This window comes from Schistocerca americana, chromosome 1, assembly GCF_021461395.2.
Source record: "Schistocerca americana isolate TAMUIC-IGC-003095 chromosome 1, iqSchAmer2.1, whole genome shotgun sequence".
Taxonomy (NCBI): domain Eukaryota; kingdom Metazoa; phylum Arthropoda; class Insecta; order Orthoptera; family Acrididae; genus Schistocerca; species Schistocerca americana.
This window is the reverse complement of record NC_060119.1, coordinates 296,459,921-296,487,216: the sequence shown is the minus strand read 5'-3', so window position 1 is coordinate 296,487,216 and position 27,296 is coordinate 296,459,921. Positions and strand designations below refer to the sequence as shown.

Here is a 27,296-nt window from a genome sequence, read left to right as displayed (position 1 = left end):
TGTGTGTGTGTGTGTGGACTGGGAAGGTGTACGAGATATCGGAGTTTGACCAAGGGCAGATTGTGATGGCCCGGAGGTTTGGCATGAGCATTTCAGTAACAGCATGGCTTTCAGGGTGTTCGAGAAAAAGTGAAACCATGTCCATATGTTGTGAGGTTAGGCGGCCACATCTCATTACAGAGGTCAGACGTAATTAATAGACTGGGCAGACTGGTAAAAAAAAGGGCAGGGGGGGGGGGGGGGGGGGGGGGGAAGCTGTGGCAGAACTGACATTACACTTAATGCTGGGTAGAGTACAAGTGTGTGTGAACACACAGTGCACCCAACACTCCTAACGATGGGCGTTTGCAGCCAATGACCAATGCATGTGCCAATGTTAACACCAAGATACAGGCAGCTAGAACTGGAATGGACACGTGACCATCGGCACTGGATGTTGATGCAGTGGCAGAGTTTTGCATGGTCTGATGAATCCTGATACCTTCTTCATAATGCCAATGACAGGGTGCGAGTCTCCTAGATAGTTATACTGTGGCACACAGACAAGCTGGCAGCGGTTCCATTATGCCCTGGGGAACATTCACGTGGGCGTCGATGGGTCCAATGCACTTAGTGCAAAGCACCACGACATCCAAGGACTATCGTACACAGGTTTCAGACCACGAACACCTCATCATGACAATCATGTTTCCCAATGGCAGTGGCACTTTTCAACAAGATAAAGTGTCATGTCACAAGGCCAGGAGTGTGATGTAGTGGTTCGAGGAACACAGTGGCTAGTTGCAATTGATGTGCCCCCCCCCCCCCCCCCCCCCCCATCTCGCCAGATCTGAATCTGATCAAAACATCTGGGATATAGCTCATTGCTCCCCTCTCTGGGATTTACAGGAATTGGATGACTTGTTTGCGCAATGCGGTGACAACTTCCTCCAGCAACCTGCCAAGGCCTCACTGCTTACATGCCACGATGTGTAATCGTTGTTATCCGTGCCAAAGATGGAGATATCGGCTATTAGGTAGATGGCCATACTGTTCTGGCTGAACAGTGTAGAGAGATTACACACTGAGCTCCAGGTGTAGATCTTCTGTGAATGTCTACAATATTGTGAAAAGGAAAGATCTATATAGGAGAGGCTTGCATTATGATTCCTCCCCCCCCCCCCCCACATGCAACAAATAGAACACGTTGTGGACAAAATACAATACATTATGTGCTGTAATTTTTTTTAAAAAAGAATATGTTGTAAGTGAGAAACATTTGTAAAATGAATGGTTCCCAGGTAGGTGTTGTCGAATTAATCTTGCCATGGTTTCCTCACTACAATCTGTTTTGCTTGCAGCACATAACACCTTCTCACTATCAATGCAGTAAAGCCCCCACATCTGTCCCTTAGTGCACCAAGTTTCTACCACTTTTGGTGACTGGAGATGGAAAATTTGTATATAGCTGTGGTGCCCAACAGCCACAGCCACAGTTCAGGTCAGGTATCGCAGATTTTCTATACCAGTACATCATTGATAGAGGCTGGGCCCATGGAGGGAAAGAGATCCTTAGTTGCCAATACCCAGTGTTGTGGAACACACTTAGTCCTGCTTCCACGAGATTGGCCCAGCAACTGCGATCTGGTGAAAAGCCACACTACTGCCCACAGCCTTCAATTTCTCTGAGGTAAGCAAAACCCACCCAACTAACACTTTTGAGATCCTGTGGTTGTCACATTTTATTATCCTATTGAATATTGTTAAATTAGCACAACTGCTCAAAATGGGTTAGAGCTCTCATGCCTTTAAACTGATTCCTCTAATGGAACATTTGTCTCCAAATAATTCACTGGCGGGTAAGAAATTTATCTACCCAATTTTCTTGCATTCTGAATACAAAATCATACTGCCCGCACTCTACTGTATTTATTAATCGCTCATGATTAGGTTTGTATCTTACTTCACACCATTAATTTATCATGTTGTCATTTGTGTGTTACTTCAAGACTTTTTTGCTCGCACTGGTTTGTGAAACAGCTAGGACAACTGCTCTGGTGATCTGATGACGGTACAATGTTCTACCTATCAAACACTTATCTTCCATGGCATAGTTACAACCCTTTAACATGAGTTTACAACTCCAGTCTTAGAAGGGGAGGCTATGACACTGGATTCAGGGATTTACATCATGCTTTGTACACCTTTGGTAGGCCATTAAAGCAACAGAATAAGCAAGTAATAAGGTGAACTACACTGGCAATTATGAGAAAAATACACCTATTATGTAACTGATGTATCTGTGCGTAAGTGCCGACGTTAAAGAGTTCATGGTGGTCATGTGGATAGAATTCAAACTTTGTAAGATGGAATGTGTGGGAAGCTATGGTTCGACTCTCGCTCAAATCCTTTTTTTTTTACATCTGTAAATTCTGTGATAGAAAAAAAATTTGCACCTACACCATTCATTCTTGCTACATTAGCAGGATCTCACTGCTGCTATGCAGGTTAACTGCCAAACACGGCCTGCCTCAGTGTCTGCAGCTTGAATCATTAAGGTGCAAAGTAGTTGCTGATACTTGATTTACTTGTCAAGAGTTATAAATATGTTCTGATAATTAAAATTTATTTACAAATAGTGAGTAGTTAAATAACACAAAATTCACTAAAAATTCATATAGTTTTTAAAATTATATTACCTATCGAATGTCATAGAAATTAAACAGTATTACCAGTGATGTTAAAAATACAGATTAAAAACTATGGTTGAGCGGGAGTCTAACTGTTGCCTCATACGGTCTTACATAGCTTGAACACTACCCCCTTGACCACTATGAACTATATCATCTGGCACCTAGCCATAGAAACGTAAATTATATAACGTAAGCATAAAACTTCTCTTGGGATTTTCTCGAAATAGCCAGAGTAGTGCACCTTACTACTTTTTACATTATGTTATTTTAATGATCTACTAAAGGTGCACAAAGTTCGAAGTAAATCTGTGATCCAAACAGCGTGACCTCCCCTTGTTAAAAACTGAAGTACTCTTATTAATTTTATAATGTACAAGTCTGTATTTCATGTTTGGATGATTGATCACATCAAGCAGAATCTTGAGAAATGGAAATGCCACCATTGATTTACATCTCTTCTGAAGAAAAAGGAATATCGAACAAAAGGTAGCCTTTAATAACACTATCTTTTATTCCTATTTACATATGACCAAATTCCAAATGTGGGCTTGGATATTTGGTACAACGAGTACTGGAAGTTTTTTCATTACATATGAAGGCCTCTTACTAAGAGAATTGTGTACAAATAATAATGATTGATATAATCCCAAGCATATCGGATCTCGAAACGACATTACAACCACATATGGTTCTTAGATGTTTGTAACATTATATGAATATTACAAAAGAATATTCATTTCTAATTACTAATTTACTTTCTTACTGCCATAGTAAATTTTCACATGTAAAAGTATTCAATCTACAACAATGAGGTGGACACAGACCATGACAATAAATGCTTAATGCTCCAGTAAAAAAGGAAGTGGTCTGCAATAAACTAAATAATCTGAGACAATTTTAGAAAACTGGACAAAAACATTACACTAAAAAAATACTGCTCCAAGTCTGAAAAATATAAATTATTTATTACTTATATTGATCCATCATGAAAATGGGATTTTCTTTCTTTTATAATATGAAGATAACTTCGAAATTTTACAAATATTCACAGTTTGAGGCAAATGATCTTTACAATACTGCTATCAATGAAGCAAATGAATATGAATTAAACATGTAAAACACACTTTACATAAAAAGTCCTTAACGTTTTAGCAGTCCTTTTACTAAGACATTTGTATCAGCCCTCTGGCATGGACACACACACACACACACACACACACACACACACACACACACGTATGTACAGATATACAATAATGGGTGACATGGAAAGTGTCCCTATCAGGCACTACATTACAGTGAAAAATTCACTTCCAGGGAACCTGAAGCACTTCTTTTCCAGTAAGTCACTTCTTTTCAGGAACAATGCAGCTGTCCAAAGTCAAAATAAGGAGACAATGGCAGCTGGATGTCTGACTCAATTGTCCGAATCACCGTATGCACACCTCGATGTTGCTACACCAGGTGAACTTCCCCGACTGCGACTCGTACAATGAGTTCCAGAACGCGGACTCCCATACCTGTGCACATTAAACATAAATATTGTCACTCCACGAGACACAACTCAGCTTAAAAATTTCAGAATGCTGGATCATGTAAACAACTTGAGGACAGCAGCACAAAACTCCTAGGTTTTCCATTAAATGTTTAGTGTGGCAAAACTATATTACGGATATGCTTCACAACTGCTACCAGATTTTATTATAATGTCAGTCATTCAAAGCAGTGAAGGTGTGTGTGTGTGTGTGTGTGTGTGTGTGTGTGTGTGTATTTGAAAATGTCTTCCATCTAATATTTTGCTGCCAACTTATGTTTTCAGCAAGGTACCAGAAAAGCTGTAAGTGTTTCAATGCATAAGCCATAACAAAGAACAAAGATCAGAAGAGAGCAGTTCTGGATGAGGATGTGTGTACTTAAAATTACTATGGTGTAAGGCCAGTATTACACTATCATATTTCTTTGACAAAGATTTGATCAAATATTCGTCAATTTTGTTTGGCAAAGATATTTGACATGGTGCTAAAAAGGGATGTTACCATATTTTTCGTCGAAGCTCAAGATGGCTGACAACAACATGTTATTATGCGCAGCAGTTGCATGTACCACAACTGCACTGTATGTGCATTTGGAATAGAAGTGGAGGGGGGAGAAAGAAATTTACCTGAACGCAGCCGCGAGCCTTACAATGAAACGATAAAAGCAGTCAACAAAATTTGCTACATGAGCTTCTAGCAGAGGACATAAGTTGTACACAAATTACTTAGGAATGGATGAGCATTCATGTCATTATTTGCTCAGTGAAGTGTCATCATACCACAAAGCACAATACTCACTTAAGAACTGCTATATCCGCTGAAGACAGACTCACAGTAACATTTTCATTTATTGCTACACCAGAGTTACCCTTGCTTACAGTACAGCGCTCTAATACCACAGTGTACATTAACTAAAATAATACCTGAAATGCCTGAAGCAATTTATAAAGCACTAAAGGACCAACATCTGAAAGTAAAATAAATGTTCAAAGCAATTTATGTGCAATAAAAACTATTTTTATTCTAGAAAGTAATAATTACATTTTGTGTCACACAACTACAAAATTAATAGAAATGTATGAAGCTGACGAGACAACCACACACACACACACACACACACACACACACACACACACACACACACACACACACACGCACACACGCAGGGTGTCCTATTTATCTTGACCACCCGAAATAACTGTTTGTCCCTACGCAAATTACAAAATGTTTCAAGCAAATGCTTTTTAGCCATCAGTGGACATCGATCAGCGTGACTGCCTTCGTTGTAGCACTGTGTTTTTTTTTTTTTTTTTAATTACAGAGATATGTATAGCGGTATGACTTTTTTTAAATGGCACCCTGTATTTTATATTCGGTAATTGATTTCCTCTCCTAAAGACCTATTCAAATATGTATCACAGTGTACCATTCATTGAAACACAACATTATTAATTACGTAACACAACACTGACGTTGACGCTCCCAGCACTTAAGAGCAGGTACTAGGGGGTTATGGATCACATTCACGTGCTGACATTGACAGATGGCAAATGTATACTTAAGTAGAATGCACACCCGTCATTCCGTCAACCATCGTCAGTTGAAGAGTTGTGCGAGTAGAACGTACACCAATGAAGAGAAGGTATAAATCTTACTCGTCTGTGGGGACTGTAAGTCAGCAGAACAGTAATCGCAATTTCTTATGTACAGGTACATTTAGTACAGTAGTTTAGTCCATTTAAATATTGTTGTGTAGAGTAGGCATACAGTTAAGGCTGTCCCTCCTAGAAACTGGATCGACATTTTTTTTTTATTGTTGTTGTTGAAGGTAGGTGAAATGATACGCAGACACCGGAACTGTACGGAGAACGATAACCGGACAAGAACCCACTTTCCATACTTATATTTTCTCATCTTGTTGCGATGCTGCAGGAAATTGGTAGTTTCAACCCACGACAATGCAATCGTCTTAGCACTCGCACAGACAAAGCTGTCGAAGTTACTGTTTTCGCTTCCGTTGCTGTGAATCCACATGTTAGCACACAACAGTTTGAACATGAGATTGGCATTCCCAAAACCAGTGTACATCGTATTCTTACATGTCAACGGTTCCATCCTTACCATGTACACCTACATTAAGAAATGGATGGGAACAATTTCTAGAATCCTGTACAGTTCTGTCAGTGGGCACAGCTGCAAATCTTTGCCAACCCGAACTACTTCACCCAAGTTCAATTTACCAATGAATGTTCCTTCTCAAATAAGGGACAGGTAAACACAAGGAACATGCATTATTGGTCCAGCAACAACCCACGATGGCTTTGACAGGTGGAACATCAGTGTCAATGGAGGGTTAACGTCTGATGTGGGATGCTTGGTACTACAATTATTGGCCCTTATTTCATCAATGGTAGTTTAAATGGCACAGCGTATGCCAACTTCCTCAGACAAATTCTTTCTCCTTTTCTGGATTAAGTGCCACTAAGAACCACTACGCGTTTGTGGTATCAATACGATGGATGTCCAGCACATAATGCATTGTGTGTACGTCGCGTTCTGAACCGAAGGTTTCAAGTAAGATGGAATGGTCGAGGAGGAACAGTTACTTGGCCTGCAAGGTCTCCCGATTTAAATTCTCTGGACTTTTTTTCTTTGGGGATGCATTAAAGACATTGTCTATCGCGATGTGACAACTCCAGAGCACATGCCGGAACATATACGGTTTTAATTGTCTTCGGCAGGCAACACTGCATTGCTTTCTCGTGAGAATAGCTTTGCCGGAGGACATTAATTTTCTTTTTTGTATCATCAGTGGTGGGCCCTATCTCAAGGCAAATGACCTCCACAATTTTTTTTTGTAGCTCTCCAGTCTTCTTAATCTATTTTTGTACTCACAGAGCCTTACGTTGTGAAGCGCCTCATCAGCTTCATACATTTCTATTAATTTTGTAGGTGACGGGTCAGATGAATTACACTTCACAGCCATGTTTACAAACACGCAGCGATGCTAGCACTCCAAGGGGTAACGTTTCACAATGCAGTTAACAGAAGACAAGTGACTTATGATCAAATCTACTGCGAGCCCCTAGATTTAATCATATTTATTTGACGGCAGGAGAGATTTGAAGAAGTTCCCTATTACATCATCATATTTCTTTGACATATCAACTTTGACAAAGAAATAAGATAGTGTGATACCAGCCTAATTACTTAATTAATGACTTTGCATATGCTATCTACGCCAAACCATCAGCCAAACTCGTTGCACTCTGAATTACAAAAATTTTATCTTAAAAGCCCTTCAGTACTCTTAAAAATATCTATAATGTACCATACTGTAATTGTCTACAAAGTCAGTGTGTATGGTGACATTTTTAACAGCTTTAAAAATTTGTTTTCCGACTAGCACTTTGCATACAGTGACACATACAGACACATCTGACGTGGCTTTATTACCCTTCATTTTTCCGTCTCCCCTCTCCAATGCAACCAGAAGATACAGTAGGCATCAAGTTTGATTACCAGCATCGGATAAAAAGTAGTGGCGACACTGCCGTAACATGAAGAACATATGTCCAATGTCATGCACACTGTCCACAGGTGACATCTGGAGGTCACTTAAAATAATGTAGTGAGCAGTGACAGATGTGTTGGAGTCAGCTGCAGTGTGTGCAGTTGAGGAGGAGGCCAGTTCAAGCACCCTACAGCTTGTTTAGGAAACATGAGTGTGTGTGGATCAAGACTGAAATAACACACGGTCGGAGTGCACATTTCTGCAGACTGCACGAGGCATGCAATCATCGAGTACTGTCATATTGTATGGCGACGAGAAAGGTGAAAGTGTTTCGGGATGGCAGGAAAATCATTCAAGATCAGGCCAATGCATAGAAATGCCCTACTTCTCCTCATCGACATGATGTGTTCCATGAACCAGATGGTACCAAGGGCATGGTTATTGTGGCTTTTGATATCCATGGGTTAATCCTATATAATGCTGTACCACAGAGGCAGACGACCCTTCAAGCTAATACTTCAATTTCTTAATACATCAACTTCGACCCACACTGAAAAGAAAGACAGCACCTTCTGGCACTGCACCCATCAACCTTCAGGAGAATGCACCATACAACATGGAAAACCATATGCATGAGCTCCTGTGTATGTGAAGGTGGGAGATACTGAACATGCACTGTATTTATCCCAAATGAGTGTGCATGATTACGAGCTGTTCATCAAAATGAGAAACAGACAGCGAAACACGAGAAGAATTCATCCGTGGCAGTCCTTGCGAGGCACACACAGAAATGGCATGCTAATGGTGTGTGACGCCTTCCATTTGTGGGGAAAGTTATCGAGATGTGGGGCAATTATCTTGTGGCCATGTAATATGTTGAACATCTGAAAGTCTGGTATGAAAAAGGGCCTCTACTTTTCATCCAAACCATGTAACGGCGAGCGCACGCCATTACTGACAACGCCATTTTGACCAAAAGCTTAAATGTTTAGTGGTCTTTTCATTGAGTGTGTGTGCAATTTGAGGCCTCCTGTGTGGTAAGGAGCAATTTATTCTATTCATAATATTGCTGTTATTCCATCCACTGTTTGCTAAGTGTGTAACATACCTGAACTGCATTCGTGCTATCACCCAAAAATCAGTATAATAGTATGGTAGAGCTGAATGGTATGAGCTGAGCACAGAAAAATTATACCAATCCAAACACAAATATATAGTAACAATGGGTTCATATGCAGCACTTGCTGCCCGTTTTCACAAAAAGTTCAGATTCTTGTAGTTTGTATTTCATGGACTCTTCCATACACCTTCAGAAAAGGTTACAAACAGCGAAATACTAGCTCAGTAAAATACTAACTACTTTGCATTAATACTTGTTAGGTCTCTTGTCAGGGGTGTATTTATATTATTTTTATGGGCAGTGAACAAAAGCTGTCACATCAATAATTATCCATGTCACAGCTAGGCACAGCGTCTGTCTACGATGTGGAATCTATACGTTTGAGTCAAGGTGGTCTTTGCATGTAACAAATTTAAATCAACTTGACCGTTTTATTCAAATTTTACTAGTTTAATTACAGTGAAGTAAGTTAAAAGTACATATTACAGATGAAAGATAATATAAACACTGAAAAATACTGCAATTTCAGTCTTCTCTTAAACTTTCAATAGGAGATTTCTAGCACTTCTGCTGTAAATTTTATGTTCCTATTGATGTGTATCAATGCTAAGCCATTCATTCTGCTTTCTGCCACGGTGCTAAGAAGGTAAGTTTTCAAGTATTGCAGTGCAGAAAATTATCTTTCTCCTGTGCTAGTAGTGGCAGGCAGAACTCATAGGAGCTGAATGAGGACTGCAATGTTTGGCACGCAAGATGAAGTTTTATGAGCTTCTGCTGGAGATGCTGGCTTGTGGTCTTGTCTTTTCTACAACTGATTCCAGATTATCAGTTCCCCCTCAAAAACTGCGAATGTGAGAAATCATTTTCTATATTTCAGCACTCAACACTTCCCAGTGGTCCCATCAACTGTGTTTTGGTATCGGCTTCTTTAAATGACCAAATGGCCTCAAGGAGTGCTTTGGGGTAATACAGGCAACTTCATTACACATAAAATCTAAGAAAGGAATCCAGACTGTCACTCTAAAGTAATCAGCTGGGGCATTTGTTCGATTCTTCTGTAGTGCGGAGTTTTTATGTCTGTGCCAAATTTCTCAGCAATTTGTTCTGGTACCTTAAAGATACGATGGAAGTGTGAAATATTGTCCTGCTGAAGTTCTTTGAATCTGTTACACGCAAGCACACAAACTTGCAATAAATTCTCAAGATGCAGTTGTTGCAGTGCAATAGTTAGGCTAGGAAATAGGTCTCGAAAATGAAGGACAGCATCATGCGCCTCTAACTGATGTGTTTCACACAGTTTCTTTACTGTGTGAATCTTTTCCACTGGTAGATATTTGAGCCAATGACTAGCATGGTGACTAAATTGTTAATAACTTTTCTGTGATATAATTGCTTGAACTCCTTCAAATTCACCACTCTTTTGCTGCTCTATCATAGGATTGTCCTCAGAAATAAGCTACGACAATACTATTTGCTTCAATCTCCCGAAGAATGGCGTTTGATAGATTGTCACTTATCAGGTCATTAATGTCAATGCATTTTAGAAATTATTCTCTTACAATACTACTCTCAACATTAAAGAGCCGCATGCACAGTGATAATTGTTCAGAGAAGCTTACATCGTGTTTCTCCATCTGCTATTACGTCAAAAATTTCAATCTCTTAAAGGAATCTACCACTTTTCCAGCTATAACATCAGCACAGCAATCTATTAAATTATTTCGTGGTGTCTTACTGATATAAATGAATTTTTTGAGACCATATACATGTGTTTTGTTAACATTTCATCACCTGCATCCATTCGAAATCCTCGGAATTAAAATTTCAATGATTCACTGTTTATCTCCTGTCTGTATTCACCAACCAATAATCTATCATCTCTACACCCCCACAAGCATATAGTCTGGGCTCCACATTCTATTATTGCCTTCATAATTGGTATTAGTTTTTTCTGTTTTTGTTCACTTTTCCTCCTTCTAACCTAATCCATTATTGTTAAAACATCCGTTGACCTCTTCACTCACATGCAGGCAACCATATTTCTCTTACAATACTCTTTCTCCCAGTCACTGTCTCTTCTTACAGTTACTTTCTTATCCATTTTCAGTGGTCCATTCAATAGTCTTCCTGATTTCATACCGATTTTGCCGCCTCCTGCCCTAGCAAACAGAATGCAAGCTTTACAAAATCCACCACTTTTGTTATTAGATGACATTCAAACATTTTTTCTAGCCATTTTCTCTGGAATGATCACATTCTATTACCATCTGCTACTTGCAGGAAGCAAAATTTGGCAGGAAGTACGAAAACATACTTCAACCACTGAAATATTAATTAGTCAGTCAGATTTTAACGTCTGTTCACTAAATGATAATCATCATTTTCATGTATAACAGTCTTGTCATCAAACCACTCACATTACTTACAGAGGAACGACTAACAGAAGCTGAACCCACAATTGCTGGAAATGATGCCCTTCTCTAACATTAATTTCTCTATTACCTTTAAGTGTTAAAAAACCACCCTAATGAAGTTTTGTCGTTTAGACCCACTCATAAATCTCCAGCATGCATAGTGGGAAGCAAACAAAATAATTTATGCTTACAAACAACTGTTGAAGTGGTCACATTTTTAAAGTTCATCCCACAAGTAATAGATTGCCAACCTTGTTTGTTTAAATTACACCGAATTTGAATAGCTGTGCCTCTACTACAACCTTCTACCAGCCACAGTTGCAAATACATATGTGCAAAATGCATGTGTCATGAATGCCGTGTACCAACAAGCAATAATTTATTTTTGCCAACAACCATTTGTGTGTAGACACATACCGCTGACCCCCCCCCCCCCCCCCCTTTTAAATCTGCCACTGTCTATTGTTGATATTTCAATGGTTCAGAAAATGTGGGAGACTCATACCTTATATGCCTCATCCCGTAATGTAAGCTATATAGAAACTTAACGGATGCAATTTTATGTTTTTTCTGCAAGTGTGTGACCTATTGTCTACTCTAAAAATCCTCAAGCTCATAGCAAACATAAGAGAGAATTCAAATTGTATAAATCACGACAGTTTCACATGCGACTGTTACTACTAACACAGAACTTAGCTTATGCAGCAGTGGTTACGACATAAAAACTATACATTAAAAATGCTTGCAGTAGCACCAGTTGTATAAAATTTCTCAATTTGTAATTCTTTAAGTTTGATTAAAACAGAAAACTGGAAACATACTGTATGCAGAACAAATGTCAAGCTTCTCTTTCAAAAAGACCAATACTGAAAATCAAATTTCTGTACAAACATTACCAATTTTGATTTTAATTTATTTTCCTCAGATTAGCCCCACCTCTTTGTTCATAGCCTCACATATTCATTATTCAGTCACAAGATATGTAAAGGAGTGTTTAGACAAGCCGTATTTCATGACAATATGTGGTTGCAACAGCACTGAGCTGCAATGCACGCAGTACTGTTGATGTTGGAAGACCTTTGCCAAAGTTATCCACCGACGCTGAGAATATTTCATATTGCAGGGCCCTTTCTATCTCCGTGCTTGTGTGTAAGAGTCTCCCTAACACACTCATCTTTGTTTCCTGCTTCTCCCAGTGACAGCACTGCAGTCACGTTCTGAACAAAAACAGTACTTCATTTTTGCTCAGTGTTGTACACAACAATGGAGAAATGTACAAACAAGAGAAATATGAATTTCACAAATGCAACTTACGTTATGACCAGAGCTATGGTTTGTCAGAAGTAATGTACATAAAAACTGCATATAGAAAAAGAAGAGTTGGTGAGCTGTTACTGATGAACTCAGTACCACACTTGGGAAGCGTACAAAAAATTCCGAAGGCTTCGAATCTATGGCAAATGTGCGACTGTGTCATGTTTCATTAATATTTGCAGCCACTTTCTTCTGTTGCTAATAACTTTAAAAATGTTTTATCATCAAAATAAGAAAACTTTCGCCTTTAGCAACCATCATCTATTCAAAAAGTGCCAGACATGCTCCATGTAGTCATGTTACACATCTTCATTTTATTAATTATACATATTTTTTGTGAGAGATTTGTAATGATTTCTTTTGCAGTTTGTTTGGATCTACCTATTTCTATTTACAATTATATATTTGTGTATTTTACTCTCATTAATTTTTGTGTCCCCTTCATCAGCCATTTGTTGTCCCTTATGTGCTATATCATGCGCATTTAGCAAGTACAGTACAACAAGTGCATGAATGTAACTAAAAACCACACACATATAATTGTAAACAGATATAGAGTGATTGTAACAAACTGCAAAAAGATCGCCACAAATACCACATAAAATATATCTAATTAATAATTTTGTATGTGCTACAGAACCACTAAAGTTTCCCAACACAAACAGGGGAAATGTTACTGGTACTCAAGAATAAATTTCAGTTGCAAGAGAATCAAGTTTTCCTATCTTTACGATAAAAGATAATTGGTGTTATGTCACAAGTTTCCATGTGCTGCTGCTGGTGGTGGTAGTAGTAGTAGCAGCGATAGGGGAGAAATTCTTCAGTTCTACCAAATAATTGCATATGCACACTTCTGGTACCAAAAGGCTTATTGCTGAATAGTGCACTCTGAAGTAGTACAGTGAACTTTTGTTCTGATCACCAGAAGCTAAAAACTGAGGATGATCACGAATCTTGTTTTAGCTTGTATACCTACTCATATTTGTATCAGTTTTAGCAGTTCTTGGACCAACTGTTTCTATGAGATACTTAAAATCGTATTTTGACATGTAGCAAAATTCTAGAAAAAGCATGTATGCAGTATTAGTTCAGGAGCAGAAGGTTCTGAAGCATTATGCTTACTTAAAGAATAACACATCCACAAATCATAGTTTTTCTGTTTCTTTCTAACTTTATTCCTTTTGTGATGTAAAAGCAGGACAGCTGCACACACTCCCACCATATTTTATTTCTTCCATTTTGTGACATTAGTGTGGCCCATATATATACTTCTGACCCAGTAATGTACTACTGCAAACATAGCTGGACGTCAGTTGGCAATCAGCCATTTTTATAGCCCATGTAAACATACCAATTCAATTCATATTTCGAAACTGCAGGATAGGATCCAGGAAATAATATAGTATAATACTTTCTTAAAAGTGACTTGTCCCAATACAGTATTAGTTCAATTTCCTTTACTATTAGTCACCACAAAATGATTTGAGGTGTGGTCCTCAGAAACTTCTGATTAATCTTTAATTATTTTTATAATGTGCTACTGCAAGCAATGCATTGAAACTAGAGAGAGCGCTGAGTTGGCGCTCACCCAGCGCTAGCCTCTTCACCGTGAGAGGGAGTGGCTTCGCTCGCGGTCCCGGTCCGAAGATGCACTGCCTCCACCACGCCTGTCACTGCCAAGCCTCTGATGTGGTGGAATTTTATCGAAGAATGGATGCCTCATTGCTTCAGCTAACGTGATGCGTGCTGAGGGTTCATACTCCAGCATTCGAGACACCAAGTCAAATAACTGCCGATGATCCTCATCATCACTGTGTTGGTATCGCTAAAAATATTGCAAGTTAGCATTACTTCCACATTCATAGATTTGCAACAATCGATCATAACAAGTACCATTATTTAATTCCTCCTGAAAATTACAAAAATCAATGAAATGAGAGGTATTTTTGTTCAGTTGTCAAAATTTAGCCAATCTCAAATAATATAAAAATTTCCAAGAAAATGCACGGATATAAATCTAGGCTGACTACTATGTAACTTATGTTAATTGGAAAGGACAGAAGATAATTTAAATTCTATATTGGAGCAATAGATTATTAGTTACTTCGAAAACTGTATTGGGAAATATTGGATATGGGAACCACCACTTAAAATTTTTGTACGCGTTAAATTACATAAACATTAATACTAAAACACGAGTGAAATGTTTTCCAAGCAGCCAGTATATGCCATTGGCAGCATGAAGTAAAGCTGCATGTTTGTAAGGCAGTCAACATTCTCAGATCGCAAAAGAAAAAGAAGACTGCAGGTACTGTCACTATCATGTGATATGAACATTCAATGGTTGAAATTCAGTGCAGATATATAATTCACTAATAACTTACAAATACAAAGAGTAAAAATTACTAGCACAGTGACAACCCTCACCCATGAATTTACTTATTAAAATTGATTAAAATCAAAGATTTTCAGTAACTTACATGTAGAGGCTTGCAATTTTCCCTCACGTAGCGGCCAGCAGAACTCTTTTCATCCCAGTCTAATTTCCCATGATAAAAGTACTTCGTCTTCGTCTTCCGTGCCATTCTGTAACAGAAAGTAAACTTCAGTAATTACATTTAAAAACACGACATTACTAGCTGTAATGAATAACTAGAGAACATCTTTGAGAAACGCAATTCAATCCTATTTGCTTATAACTAAAGTGTGTTATTTGTGCTTATGATGCCATCACATTTCTCTGTGCACAATACTGAGTAAAATGTGTTAAGGAACAAGTCCCATTCATTTTTAAAATATTGTGTCATTTAATGAACACAGTTTAACAAATGCTGGATTTAGCTATGAAAAAATGTGTAACTAGGTTATAAGCAATGTCTAAGTAACAGACTGTAATGTACAAACGGTACAAAGCAAAGTGTTTTTAGGGTTAGGTACCTAAATCGGTAAAAATGGAAGCCTTATAGGATTGCTTTGTTGTCTGTCAGCCTGTCTGACTTAAGAACCCTTTTCCTCAGTAACAGTTTGCCGTATCAAGCTGAAATTTAAGTCACAATAAGGTCTATGGGCCCCTGGCAGTGTAAGACATTAAATGTTCTAAGCCACAGGTGAGCAACTGGTGACCCACGGGACTGGATCTGGTCTGCAACTGGTTTCAATCTGGCCCGCAGAAAGATATGTGCAAGGCAGAGAGAGTCACACTCACTCACACTGTACTCTGCCCAGGACATATTTTCAGATTCTTTCCATGAACACTTGGCTCGCCTCTTAAGGTGAGTTTTAATTACTTCATGCATGTGTAATGTAATTTCACCACTTCTGTATTTGAACAACAAACTAAAACTTGTTTCCAGTCTGAGCACCAAGTTATGGCCCATGTGCTCATGCATATCTTGAAAATGAGTGAAACAGCTCACTATTGTGCAATGGTGTAGGGAGAAGTATTTTTGTCACTTGCTCAATGCGCTCTCTCTCTCTCTCTCTCTCTCTCTCTCTCTCTCCCCCCCCCCCCCCTCCCTGTATCTTCACTCCCCATTGATAGATAGGAAATGTTAACACTAGGTGATAATGGAATAAAAATTACCAACTAGCCCTAAAATGCCTATTTGAATGACAGCAGGATGCTGTTGATATAGGTACATTACCCCGTAACAGGGTTGCCCCAAGTTTCCCGAAGTGAAATTCCCTGATTTCTAGACAAGCTGTAGTATTCTTCCGTGACAAATTTTGAGATCTCAAGGGCAAGTTAAGATGTAAGTTGACAATCTGACTATGCAGCTATGGTACAAGAAAGAATAGTACCAACGAGGGGAGGGGGAGGGGGGACAAAACAAAAACCTTGCAAGCAGATGGCATTTTTTGATGAAAGCAAGAACTGTAAGTACTAACATTGTCTTTTGTAATGAATTGTTTTTCGATGGGGAATGCAAGCCAAATGGTATGGGTGTTTCATTAAGATCAATGACATTATTTTAATAAAATGAAACATTTGGTGACAAAAATATGCATTCCCTTGGTGTTGCAAGACACATTTAAAGTTCGTTTAACAATTTCAGAAATAAACTCAGAAAAAAGTAGGCCTCTTGAACAAAGTGTATAAGGTGGGGAAGAATTGTGTAAACCAACACTCTATGTGACCACCAATAAAATGTTGGTTCTAGTACATTCCTCGTTGTCAGATACTACCCACTGTGATATATCATCATTTTATAGGTATTTTGTGATTTTCCTTTCGAGAAATAATTGAGTATGTAGTGTACAAACTGCCAGCAACTGAATTTTCTTCTTCTTATCACCACCAGGGTGTATACGTGGACAAGAAAAAAAAATTCCCGGATCTCCCGGGTGAAAATACACTTTTCCCATGTTAAATGACAGTATACTTTCCGTCAGAACTGTAAAATTTATCAATCCTTTGAATAGATATGGTTTTATACAGCAGCATAGAATTTCTCGGCAGTTTAGAAAACAAAACTCGGGGGAAAAACATTTTGGAAATATCTTTAATAAGTAGCAACATGTACACTGCAAATTTTCGTATTACGGAAGTATGAATTCGAATTCCACCAACAGGAAAAGTTAATGGTTTAAGTTACAATACATAGTTTTGCTACAAGAAAAGCAAAGCTTTTGCATATAATATTTGTCTCTAAGATTAATAAGCTACAAGAGAAGCTAAGCTTTCACATATAATGGTTATCTGTTTAGCGCATGTTACACTTTAAGATATATCATACAAATACGCCAGCAAAATTTTTAATACTGACATAAATCTCCGATTTTCTGGGCTCAAAAATCTTCTACATGGCTCGTCATCAAAGAGTTGATTTTTAAATGAGAGCAAACGCTTTGTGATTCAAGAAATTCATCGTACATTTGCGCACATAGTTCATCTTGCGTAAAAGAAAATCTACTTTGAAAATAAAGCTTTTCGAACCACAATTCGCAATATTTTCCCGTGACCTGTCAGAAATAGATTCTTTTCAGCAGTTGCCAGAGAGCGCCAGATAAGAGGCGTCACCGCACTTGCGCAGCTACGGTGACGTAGGAAACCAGTATGTTCGTACATGGAAAACATTAAAAGATCTTTCTTACATTATGTCATAAAAGAAACAAGACATCAGAGGACACTCCAAGAGCGCCGGAATTTCGTGAACCATACTAAAATGCATAGTTCGCCTTAAAGCGCACATTTGTATGTCCAGATTCCCAATGACTTAGACCTCGACCTGATATTAAGCTTTTTGGTATGGTTTTCGGGAAGTAAATTTTCTTGGAGTACCAGTACTGTCTTCTTCTTCTTCTTCTTCTTCGCGGATGGATCACTTAGGACCACACGTAATCAACATTTGTTGGCCTTCTTTTGCGCCCAGTATTCCTTCATAAACAACAAATGGGCTAGCTTTCGTTGCGTAGACCATGTATGTCGGTTAGTTTTTCTCTCTTCTTCCTCAAAACCCCGTGTGTTTGTAATTTTTCTGATTTCATTTCTATCATGTAGATTTGGAGACCCTAATTCTCTCAGGTCTTTTTCCGTCTGTTTGTACCAGTTCGGTCTTGTAGTTTTGTTCTTTAAAAATGTATGGATTTTGTGCGTTAACCTGTTTGAGTCCATTCTTTCTAAGTGTCCCATGAATTGGATTCTTCTCATGCGCATTGTGTCCGTTATTTTGGAGATATTTTTATATATTTCTGCATTGGGCTTTGGATAATGTACCCCATCTTTAGTTCTTGGTCCTAGGATTTTCCTCATTATCTTACGTTCTTTCACTTCTAATACCTCTTTTAGTGTTCTGTGTTGAAGGTTTAGTGTCTCAGATGCATAGAGAGCTTCGGGTCTAATTACTGTTGTGTAGTGTTGTATTTTGCAGTTCCACGAGAGACTCTTTTTGTTGTAAATTTTTTTTGTTAACTGAAACGCCGTCTCCATTTTCTGGACTCTTGATCTGACAGATTTCTTTTCATTACAATTTTCTGCAATCCATTCACCTAAATATTAAAATTCTTTTACTCGAGAGATGTTATTACCAAATTTGAGATCAGAAGGTGCATCTTTGACGTCAGTCATAAATTTGGTTTTTTCAAATGAAATTTGTAATCCTATTTTAGCTGCCTGTTCATGTAATAATTCTAGCTGTTTCTCTGCATAGGTAATGTCTTGTGCGATCAGTGCCATGTCATCAGCAAATGCTAAACGGTGTAATTCTGTGCCCTTATGTCTTGGTCCCAGTCTGTGTGCTGGTGCACCTGATTTTTTCCATTCTCTAACAACTTTCTCAAGAGCACAATTGAAGAGCACTGGGGACAGTACACCCCCTTGTCGTACTCCTGTGTCTATTTCAAATTCTGTGCTCAATTCTCCCATAAATTTTACTTTGGATTTGGCCTCCGTGAGTGTTCTTTTATGATGGGTTGTCTTTTGATCTAGTCCAAATTCTGCTAATACTTAAAAAAGGGATTCTCGGTCTATACTGTTATATGCTTTTTTAAAGTTGACAAACGTGATGACATAACTTTTGTTTGAAGTACTATGTAAATATTTCATCGATTTTTTCAAGTTAAGGATTTGTTCTATGCAAGATCGACCTTTTCTGAACCCACCTTGGTATTCGCCTAGTTTTGAATCCAGCTGAGGTTCTGCGCGGTTTAGTAGGGCTTTAGACAGAATTTTGTATGTTATTGACAAAGAGATTCCACGATAGTTGTTGGGATCTGTTTTACTTCCTTTTTTGTACAGAGGATGTATGATTGCAGTCTTCCAATCTGTGGGGATTTTTTCAGTTTTTCAGTTTTCCAGATTTCATGTATAATTTCTTTGAGTTTTGCACTAAGTTTTTCCTCCTGCATTTTTCCATAATTCTGCGATGATTTGGTCTTCTCCTGATGCTTTGTTATTTTTCAGTGACTGAATTATCTCTTTAATCTCTTGTACACTTGGTGAATTTGAGTCTGGGTTTCGTTGTGTACGATGGAACTCAAATTTTTCTGCAGGCTTTTCACAATTCAGTAATTTAGAGAAGTATTTTGCAAGAATTTCACAGTTTTCAGTGTTGGTATGAGCAATTTCCCCATGGTCATTTTTGAACTGGAGTGATCGAGGAGAGTACTTTGTTAATTTTTGTTTGAATACTCTGTAGAAATTTCGGGAATTGTTTTTCTTGAAATCATTATCTATGTCTTGCAATTTTTTGTCTTCGTGTTGTTTATGGACTGTTCGTATTGCTTTTGTGGCTGTTTTCCTGGTATCTTTGAGATCTTCCAGGGTATTTTGATTTTTGTTGCACAACCAATTTTGCCACGCCTATTGTCTGAGATTTATCAGTTGGTCACACTCATCTGTCCACCACGGGTGTTTACGTGTTCTTGTTTGCAGTGCTACAGTTTCAGCTGCATTTTAAAGTCCTGCTTGCAGTTGTTGCCAATTTTGTGGTTTTGAATTTTGCATTTCTTTAGTAAATTGTTCATTGCCATTTATCTTTTGTACATCATATTTACGGCGTGGAGATTTCTTAGTGAATTTTCTTTTTTCTGGAATGACATCTAGGGAGAATTTTGTTGGGTAATGGTCGGAATCTAGGTTTAGTCCACTAAGGACTTTAAGTTTTATGATTTCTACTGTATTTACACGGGAGATCATTACATGATCCAACTGATATTCACCTAGTAATGGATTAGGTGAGATCCAAGTTTTCGTTTTCAAGGCTCTTTTCTTGAAAAATGTTGATTTGAAAAATAGGTCATGGTTTTTGCAGATTTCAATGAGTTGCATGCCATTCCGGTTGGTCTGTGTATGCCCTGACCATTTACCTACCCAATATCGATATTTCTTTTCTTTACCGATTTGTGCACTGAAATCGCCCATAAGGATTTTGACATGGTTATTTGGCATTTTTGGAGAATATTATCTAATTGGTTCCAGAATTCTTCTACTTCTTCTGTTTTGTTTTTGTTAGTGATGTTAGTTGGTGCATGTCCGTTGATTAGGGTGTGTATCTTATTAGCTGATTTTATTGTCATCGCGGAGAGCCGACCCAAGTAAGATTTGAAAGTAGCGACTGAATCAAGTATTGATGTATCTACCATAAATCCAGTTGCAAATTGTGGACAATTTGCCATGGCTCGTTTTCCAGGTTTTCCTTTGTATAGCCTGTATCCTTCCGAATCAAAAGGATTTTCATCTGTATATCGTGATTCCTGAAATGCAATAATTTTGATTTTACGTTCTCTGGATTTGTCCAGGATGTTTTTTAGTTTTCCCATTTTTAAGAGTGTACTGTATTATCTCATGTTTGGTTCTTTATTATGCCATAATGTCATACGTGCTAGAAGATGAAAACGTGCACTTGAAATGCAACGAACAGTTGAAACTAGCCAATAGTGTGGAATTAAAACACTTCGTTTCAAATAAATTTACTGCCTCAGGGGAAATCTTAATAAAGGCCAAATTTCTATAGCAAACCGACAAAATAACTTTATTGTTCTGCTAGGCGATTAATGCTAGACTGTCAGAAAGGCGGAAATAAAATAAAATCTTAAACTAGTAACATATTTCAGCCTTCCGTAATTATGTGGATGTATTTTAATTCACTTGATAGCTCCCAGCCACAGAAATCCTCCTTGTTTTCATTTGACGTGAGAGGAGTAAAGGTTACCCACAGCCCCCATTCATTCATATCCAACACAATAAAAAGATACAGCCACTTATGTCACATACTTGACACTCAGTAACTCACTTATCAAAGCCTATGGGGTACTTCCCGCCGACGCAGAGATAAGAAATTTGGCATGAAGCAAGGTTTCATATTATAAGTAAAGGAAGGAAACTCTAAATTATTAATTTGTAATAAAACCACATAAAAATATCCTTTTGCCATTCGAACTTCAATTGCATTCGTTATCTGTTAAAAGCACTGTAGGAAAGTATTACTGCATTCAAACATAAAATGTAAGTTGCATTTATGTTTTAGCAAGCATATAAAAAATATTTTATTAATCTTCTCTGTCTACATGTATAAACTGAAGTCCCTTGCTAACTTATTTTTGTATGTCCAAGCCTTGTCTCAGTAAATATTGCACATATTTTGATGACAGTCTCTGAAATACAAGGACATACTTGCCAGCATCAATATGGCTAATAGGTGAAAATGATAGACATTATCAATTTTTGGGGTAGATGAACTACCTACACACATTATTAAGTTTTTACGGGCCCTCGGTGCGCGAGACCTACTCACTCTTGGCTGTATAACCACGTCTCAAAAAGTATTGTTCCTCTGTTTCAGAAATTCACTGAACTGTACTAAATTCTCTTGCTATTAGGTAACTAACAGTCTGCTAATTTTTCTTCTAGTGTACCATCCTACAATGGAACAGTAATTGGGGGAAAAAGTATTTCACAGCAACGTCCACCCTTCATCACAGTGTGTCATAGCTCAAATAGAAACAACTGTTGCAGTACAAGTTCTAGTCCAAAACTGGTATGATTGAGATAAAAATGTAGGCCTGTTATATTGGTTACGAGAAAGCCTTCCCTTTGGCAAGGTAGAACATAATAAACTTATGGACCTTCTCAAAAGAATGAATACAGATGAGACCGACACTTACTGTATAGACAATTTGTGCTGGAATCAGACAACACAGGATGAATTTCATAATAAGGTCCCCCCCTACTTCGCAAATATTTGTAGAGGAGTCCATCAAGGATGAGTACTGTTACTCCTGTTGTTCACTTGGCATTCGAAGTACTGTCCAGTAAGCACTTGTTGTTTTTTTAAAAAAAAAAAAGAAGCATGGAAAATGTGTAACTGACACAGTGGGGATTGCTGATAATTCTTCAAAAAACACATCACATCAACATAGCAGGAGATTACAGCAGTAACCTGGTTCTGAATATTGAGACCAAAATGACACATTTTCTGTGTCTCACATGACAGACAGAAGACAGACTCCTCTCCAAACAAAAAACTGAGATTCAGTGGCTCCTTTAAGACATTGACTGCTATGAGGCAGGCAGTGGCACAGCAGAGCCACGTGGTGCAGCAATTGACAGCCACAGCAGTCGATATGAAGTTTAAGTACCTTGGAAATTGGCTCTGTGGAGAGTGGAGATCAGGCATGGGGGTAAAATGTCACACTAAGAACACCCATAATGCATCCACAAAATTCAAGAAACTTCTCAGAAGTAGAAATCCCGACCTAAATCTCCGAGTCTGTACTTCCTACATGGTTCCGAGAAATGAATGTCTAATACGCTAACAGCAAGGAAGATCCAGGCCTTTAAAAATGGATTTACCCCAGAATGCATGTAACACCATGGACAGTACGAATAATGAACACTGAAATATTGCAAAAACAGCAATAAATACTAGGGTGGTTTTAAAAGGTCTCGGAATCGCCATGAGAGGTCAGCGCTAGTGCAATGAGTTGTTCACGTGATATTCACTGGCTGCTGCCTGTAAACATGTGCCACGCCAGTGCTCTCGGAAAAGAGCTAGGCAGTGACATGGCTCTGTTGTTCCCGCGTAGTGATTTGCGAAGGTGGAAAGGGGGCAGTGATTAAGTACTTTGTAAAAAAAGGTTTGGAAGCGAAGGACTTTCATGCCGATTTCCATAATACACTGGGGGACTCTGCCCCTTCATATTCAACTGTTGCAAAGTGCACAAATGAATTTAAATATGTTCGGGACAGCTTAGATGACAATTTGCGCAGAGGTTGGCCAAGACGTGTCACTACTCCAGAAATCATTGCAAAAATGCACAAAATGATCACAGAGGACTGCTGTTGAAAGTGCTTGAAATTGCTCACACTCGCCAGTGTCATCTGAAAGAGTATACCACATTTTAACTGAAGAATTAGGAATAAAAAAAATTATCTGCAAGATGGGTGCCGCGGCTCTCTCCACTGGATCAAAAACGCATGAGAATGGACATATATGAAGAATGTTTGGACCATTTTAGGAGAAACAAGTAAGATTTTTTGTGCCGGTTTGTGACCACAGATGAAACTTGGGTGCAATACTATACCCCAGAGACAAAACAACAGTCACAGCAGTGAAAACATGCCGATTGTCTGCCACAAAAGAAAGCAAAGACAATTCCTTACGTGGGGAAGGTCATGGCATCAGCATTCTGGGATGCGATGGGGATTCTGTTTGTAGATTATCTCCCCACTGGGCAAACAATTACTGGAGAATAGTGTGCTAATCCCCTGGACAAATTGCAACACAGAATAAGTGAAAGAAGGTCAGCAAGGAAGAAAGTCATCTTTCATCAAAACAATTTGCACCCATGAAAGTGCTCTATATATTTTTTTTGTGTGTGGACATGGAATTGATAGCCGGAGTTGACAACTATTTTCTAGGCCTGGAAGAAAAAACATTTTTGAGACAGGAAAACTAATTTTTGAGATGGGATCAAGGCACTGGAACATCATTGGACCAAGTGCATTAATCTACAAGGAGACTACACTGAAAAATAAAAAAAGTTTCAGTGATGTAAGTACTTTCTTTCTATTCTGTTCCAAGAACTTTTCAAACCACACTCATATTAGCAACATTTATGAGAAGAAAACCTGCATACCTAGAACAAATCTTATGTAACACCAAACATTTACTTCTACAGTTGATTATAGAATGGAAGATCGAGGATAAAAGAAGATCACTAAAGCTCCCTTTTAACACATCACTGGGGACCGAATTATATTTTCCTTGTACAGCAGCTCAAAATTGGTGCAATGGCCTCTCCTTCGTAATGATTATCGCCATGACCACTTCACAGTGTTCCTTTGCTAGAATTTCACAGGTCTGACTCCTCACATTCCTCTTAGGTGTGGAAGTCAAAACTTCATCACATGATGTACCACAACCAGCCTTTGCTAAACAATTTAACATTGTCTACAGCATCATACTATTCCATGCAGCAATAAATATTCACATGGCCTGTAAAATGCTATCCTTCATCAATTCCTTCGCCTCTTGGAATGCAATTGATATCTCAAAAACTTCAACATTGTATTTTGCTTTAATGAATTTTATTATGTCCAGGTCTTAAGGCTACAGACGACTTGTGCAGTTCGGTGGATAAAAACAACATTATTATTTCTCAGGAACGACGTTTCCTTGGTATGTACAAGGCATCAGTCAATCATAAGTAATATTTTTCTACCTGCAGCACCCATGTTGGCATCTACATGCCTGAAACATCTTGTAAAGATTTCCAATATCATCTAGGCATTCATGTTGTAATCTAAAGTACAAGAAGTGTCAACATTTAATAATAACAGAGTTTTAAATTTACCTATTTTCAGTAGCAAAAACTCTCACTCCCACTGCTATTTACAAGCAATTGCACAGTCACTGGAAAGTTGCATCTGCATTACAAATGTCTCTAGGCTCATAACCTGTATTAATTGCAGCAATGTAGTGATCTTCCAGGGCTTCACATTTTCTACATCCACTTGGAAATGATTGTGGCATTTCTTAAAATAATCTAACCATCCGTCTGACCCACTGAAATGTTCAACATCAATTATCAGGGCGATTTCCTGAGCTGTCTCTTGTAGAACTGGCCCACTTATAGAAATGCTGTCACTTGTGACTCCTTGAAACAATTTTAAGTGAGTAGTTTTCACATCATATAATGTTGACTGGCAGATTTTCTTTCTTTTGCAGCGAGAGGAACTGCTAGCTTTGGAATTTAATAACGCTTCCTAGTTTTTGAGAATGCTGCCGTGCAGCGGTCTAAGGCACTGCAGTCATGGACTGTGCGGATAGTCCCGGCGGAGGTTCTAGTCCTCCCTCGGGCATGGGTGTGTATGTTTGTCCTTAGGGTAATTTATGGTAAGTAGTGTGTAAGCTTAGGGACTGATGACCTTAGCAGTTAAATCCCATAAGATTTCACACACATTTGAACATTTGAGAACACTGCAAATTAAGACTGAAAAATCTTACATCTTTGCTACGCCTGTAAGTTGTTCTTGTTACGACTGCCTTCAACATCATAGATGATTGTCAGCTTTTGCTCAATCTTAAGCTTTTTATGTTTGCATGCCCTAACTCCACAGAAATATAAAACTCTGTGAATTCAACTACAACAAAGACAACGCTTCATAGCTCGTGTTTAATGATACTGTGGCTTCTGATCATATGACTGTAGGCAAGGTGGATATCACTTTCTGATGACATTAAAATGGAATTCAAATCTACATACGTGCCAAATGAAAGAATGAATTGCAATATACTGCCATGACAGCACGGTGTACAACCAAGTGAAACTTAAATCGGGGAAACTCCCTCGTGCACATTACAAATTGCTTAAAAACTGGATTTTAATTTTCAGGATGTTTCATGTTTATTTCTTAAAAGCAGAATTTTTGTTAAACTGTGATCTGTTGAAAGTGGGGAAGAATAACCTCCTCCTGATCGTAGTTTTGCTAGAATCAACAGATATATTCGTTAGAAGTGGAATTTCCTTAAAAGCGGGTTTGTTAATTTTGAGTTTTCCTGTACATATTGTGGTCTACTGAATACAAACTCACTTTGTAGTTGGTTCAAAAGGCTCTGAGCACTATGGGACTCAACTGCTGAGGTCATTAGTCCCCTAGAACTTAGAACTAGTTAAACCTAACTAACCTAAGGACATCACAAACATCCATGCCCGAGGCAGGATTCGAACCTGCGACCGTAGCGGTCTTACGGTTCCAGACTGCAGCGCCTTTAACCGCACGGCCACTTTGTAGTTGCTAACATCAATTAAAGGATAGGCAATAGCAGCAGCAGCAGCAGAACTATGTTACAATTCAGACACAGTAACAAGTTAGTAACAACTTGACGGCAAAAATCAAGCCTGATTAAAAATACACGTGAATTAATTTGATTCAATATGAGATGCCAATTAAAACTGAACTGGTACATTTTTGACTCGTTCACTACTTACAGTAACTGCAGTCCAATAAGTTTTGCTGTGGTCTCTGGACCACCACTGTACAAAAAATTGGTGCTTATTCTACTGTACTCACCTGTAAGGTATAGGACCAAGAATTCGTTCCATCATTGCTAAATGCTCCCTATTATCATGTGTCTGGAATAGTGTTATACCCAGATACAATTCGAAAATTATGCACCCGATGGACCAAACATCACATGGTTGTGCCCAGCCAAGTTCTGAAACAAATCTCAATCTTAGCCATAAGGGTTTCAACAACGGCTAACACAGGGACAGTGACAATGCTAAGTACACAAGGGCAACAAATATGGTGTCATACCAAGAATAACTTCTGGTGCACGATAATGTCGTGTTGAAACAATTGTACTGTGATGTTCGTGGTCAAATGTCGCACTGCCAAAGTCTATTAACCTCACATCAGTGCGCTTCACACGTCTGACATCCCTCTTCTGTGAACAATTAATGATATGGATTTTGCCTCATGTTTAGCATTAAACACTAACTGAAAAGCTTCATGTAACATTTATCTCAATTACTCTCAATGCTTGTAGTAAGAAACTGACAGCATAGTTATAGTCTATAAAATTTTGAGGTGCATGGGACAGTGTTTAAGACCTACCTTTTTGCTGTTGTATGAAATGGTCATAATCTGAGTCTACAAATAAAATATTCTCTGGTTTGAGATCAGTATGGGGTAAGTTTGTTGTCATGAAGGAACTTCACAGAGTAAAACAGCTGGTAAGCAATGTGGCGGACAGCTTCCAATGGGTTAGGCTGATAATATTT

The 27,296-nt window shown here is 38.4% G+C and overlaps 1 protein-coding gene across 1 annotated transcript in view; it reads right to left on the bottom strand.

The window, feature by feature from the left end:
• Positions 1–3,159: 3,159 nt before the first annotated feature.
• The window catches only part of LOC124545026, a 32,608-nt gene continuing 8,471 nt past the window's right edge, over positions 3,160–27,296 (bottom strand). Inside the window, 8 exon segments of the mRNA XM_047123846.1 lie at positions 3,160–4,192; positions 14,177–14,394; positions 15,050–15,155; positions 26,584–26,728; positions 26,830–26,959; positions 27,130–27,150; positions 27,152–27,202; positions 27,204–27,284. Of these exon segments, the coding sequence (XP_046979802.1) occupies positions 4,090–4,192; positions 14,177–14,394; positions 15,050–15,155; positions 26,584–26,728; positions 26,830–26,959; positions 27,130–27,150; positions 27,152–27,202; positions 27,204–27,284 (855 nt within the window). The 3' untranslated portion in view covers positions 3,160–4,089.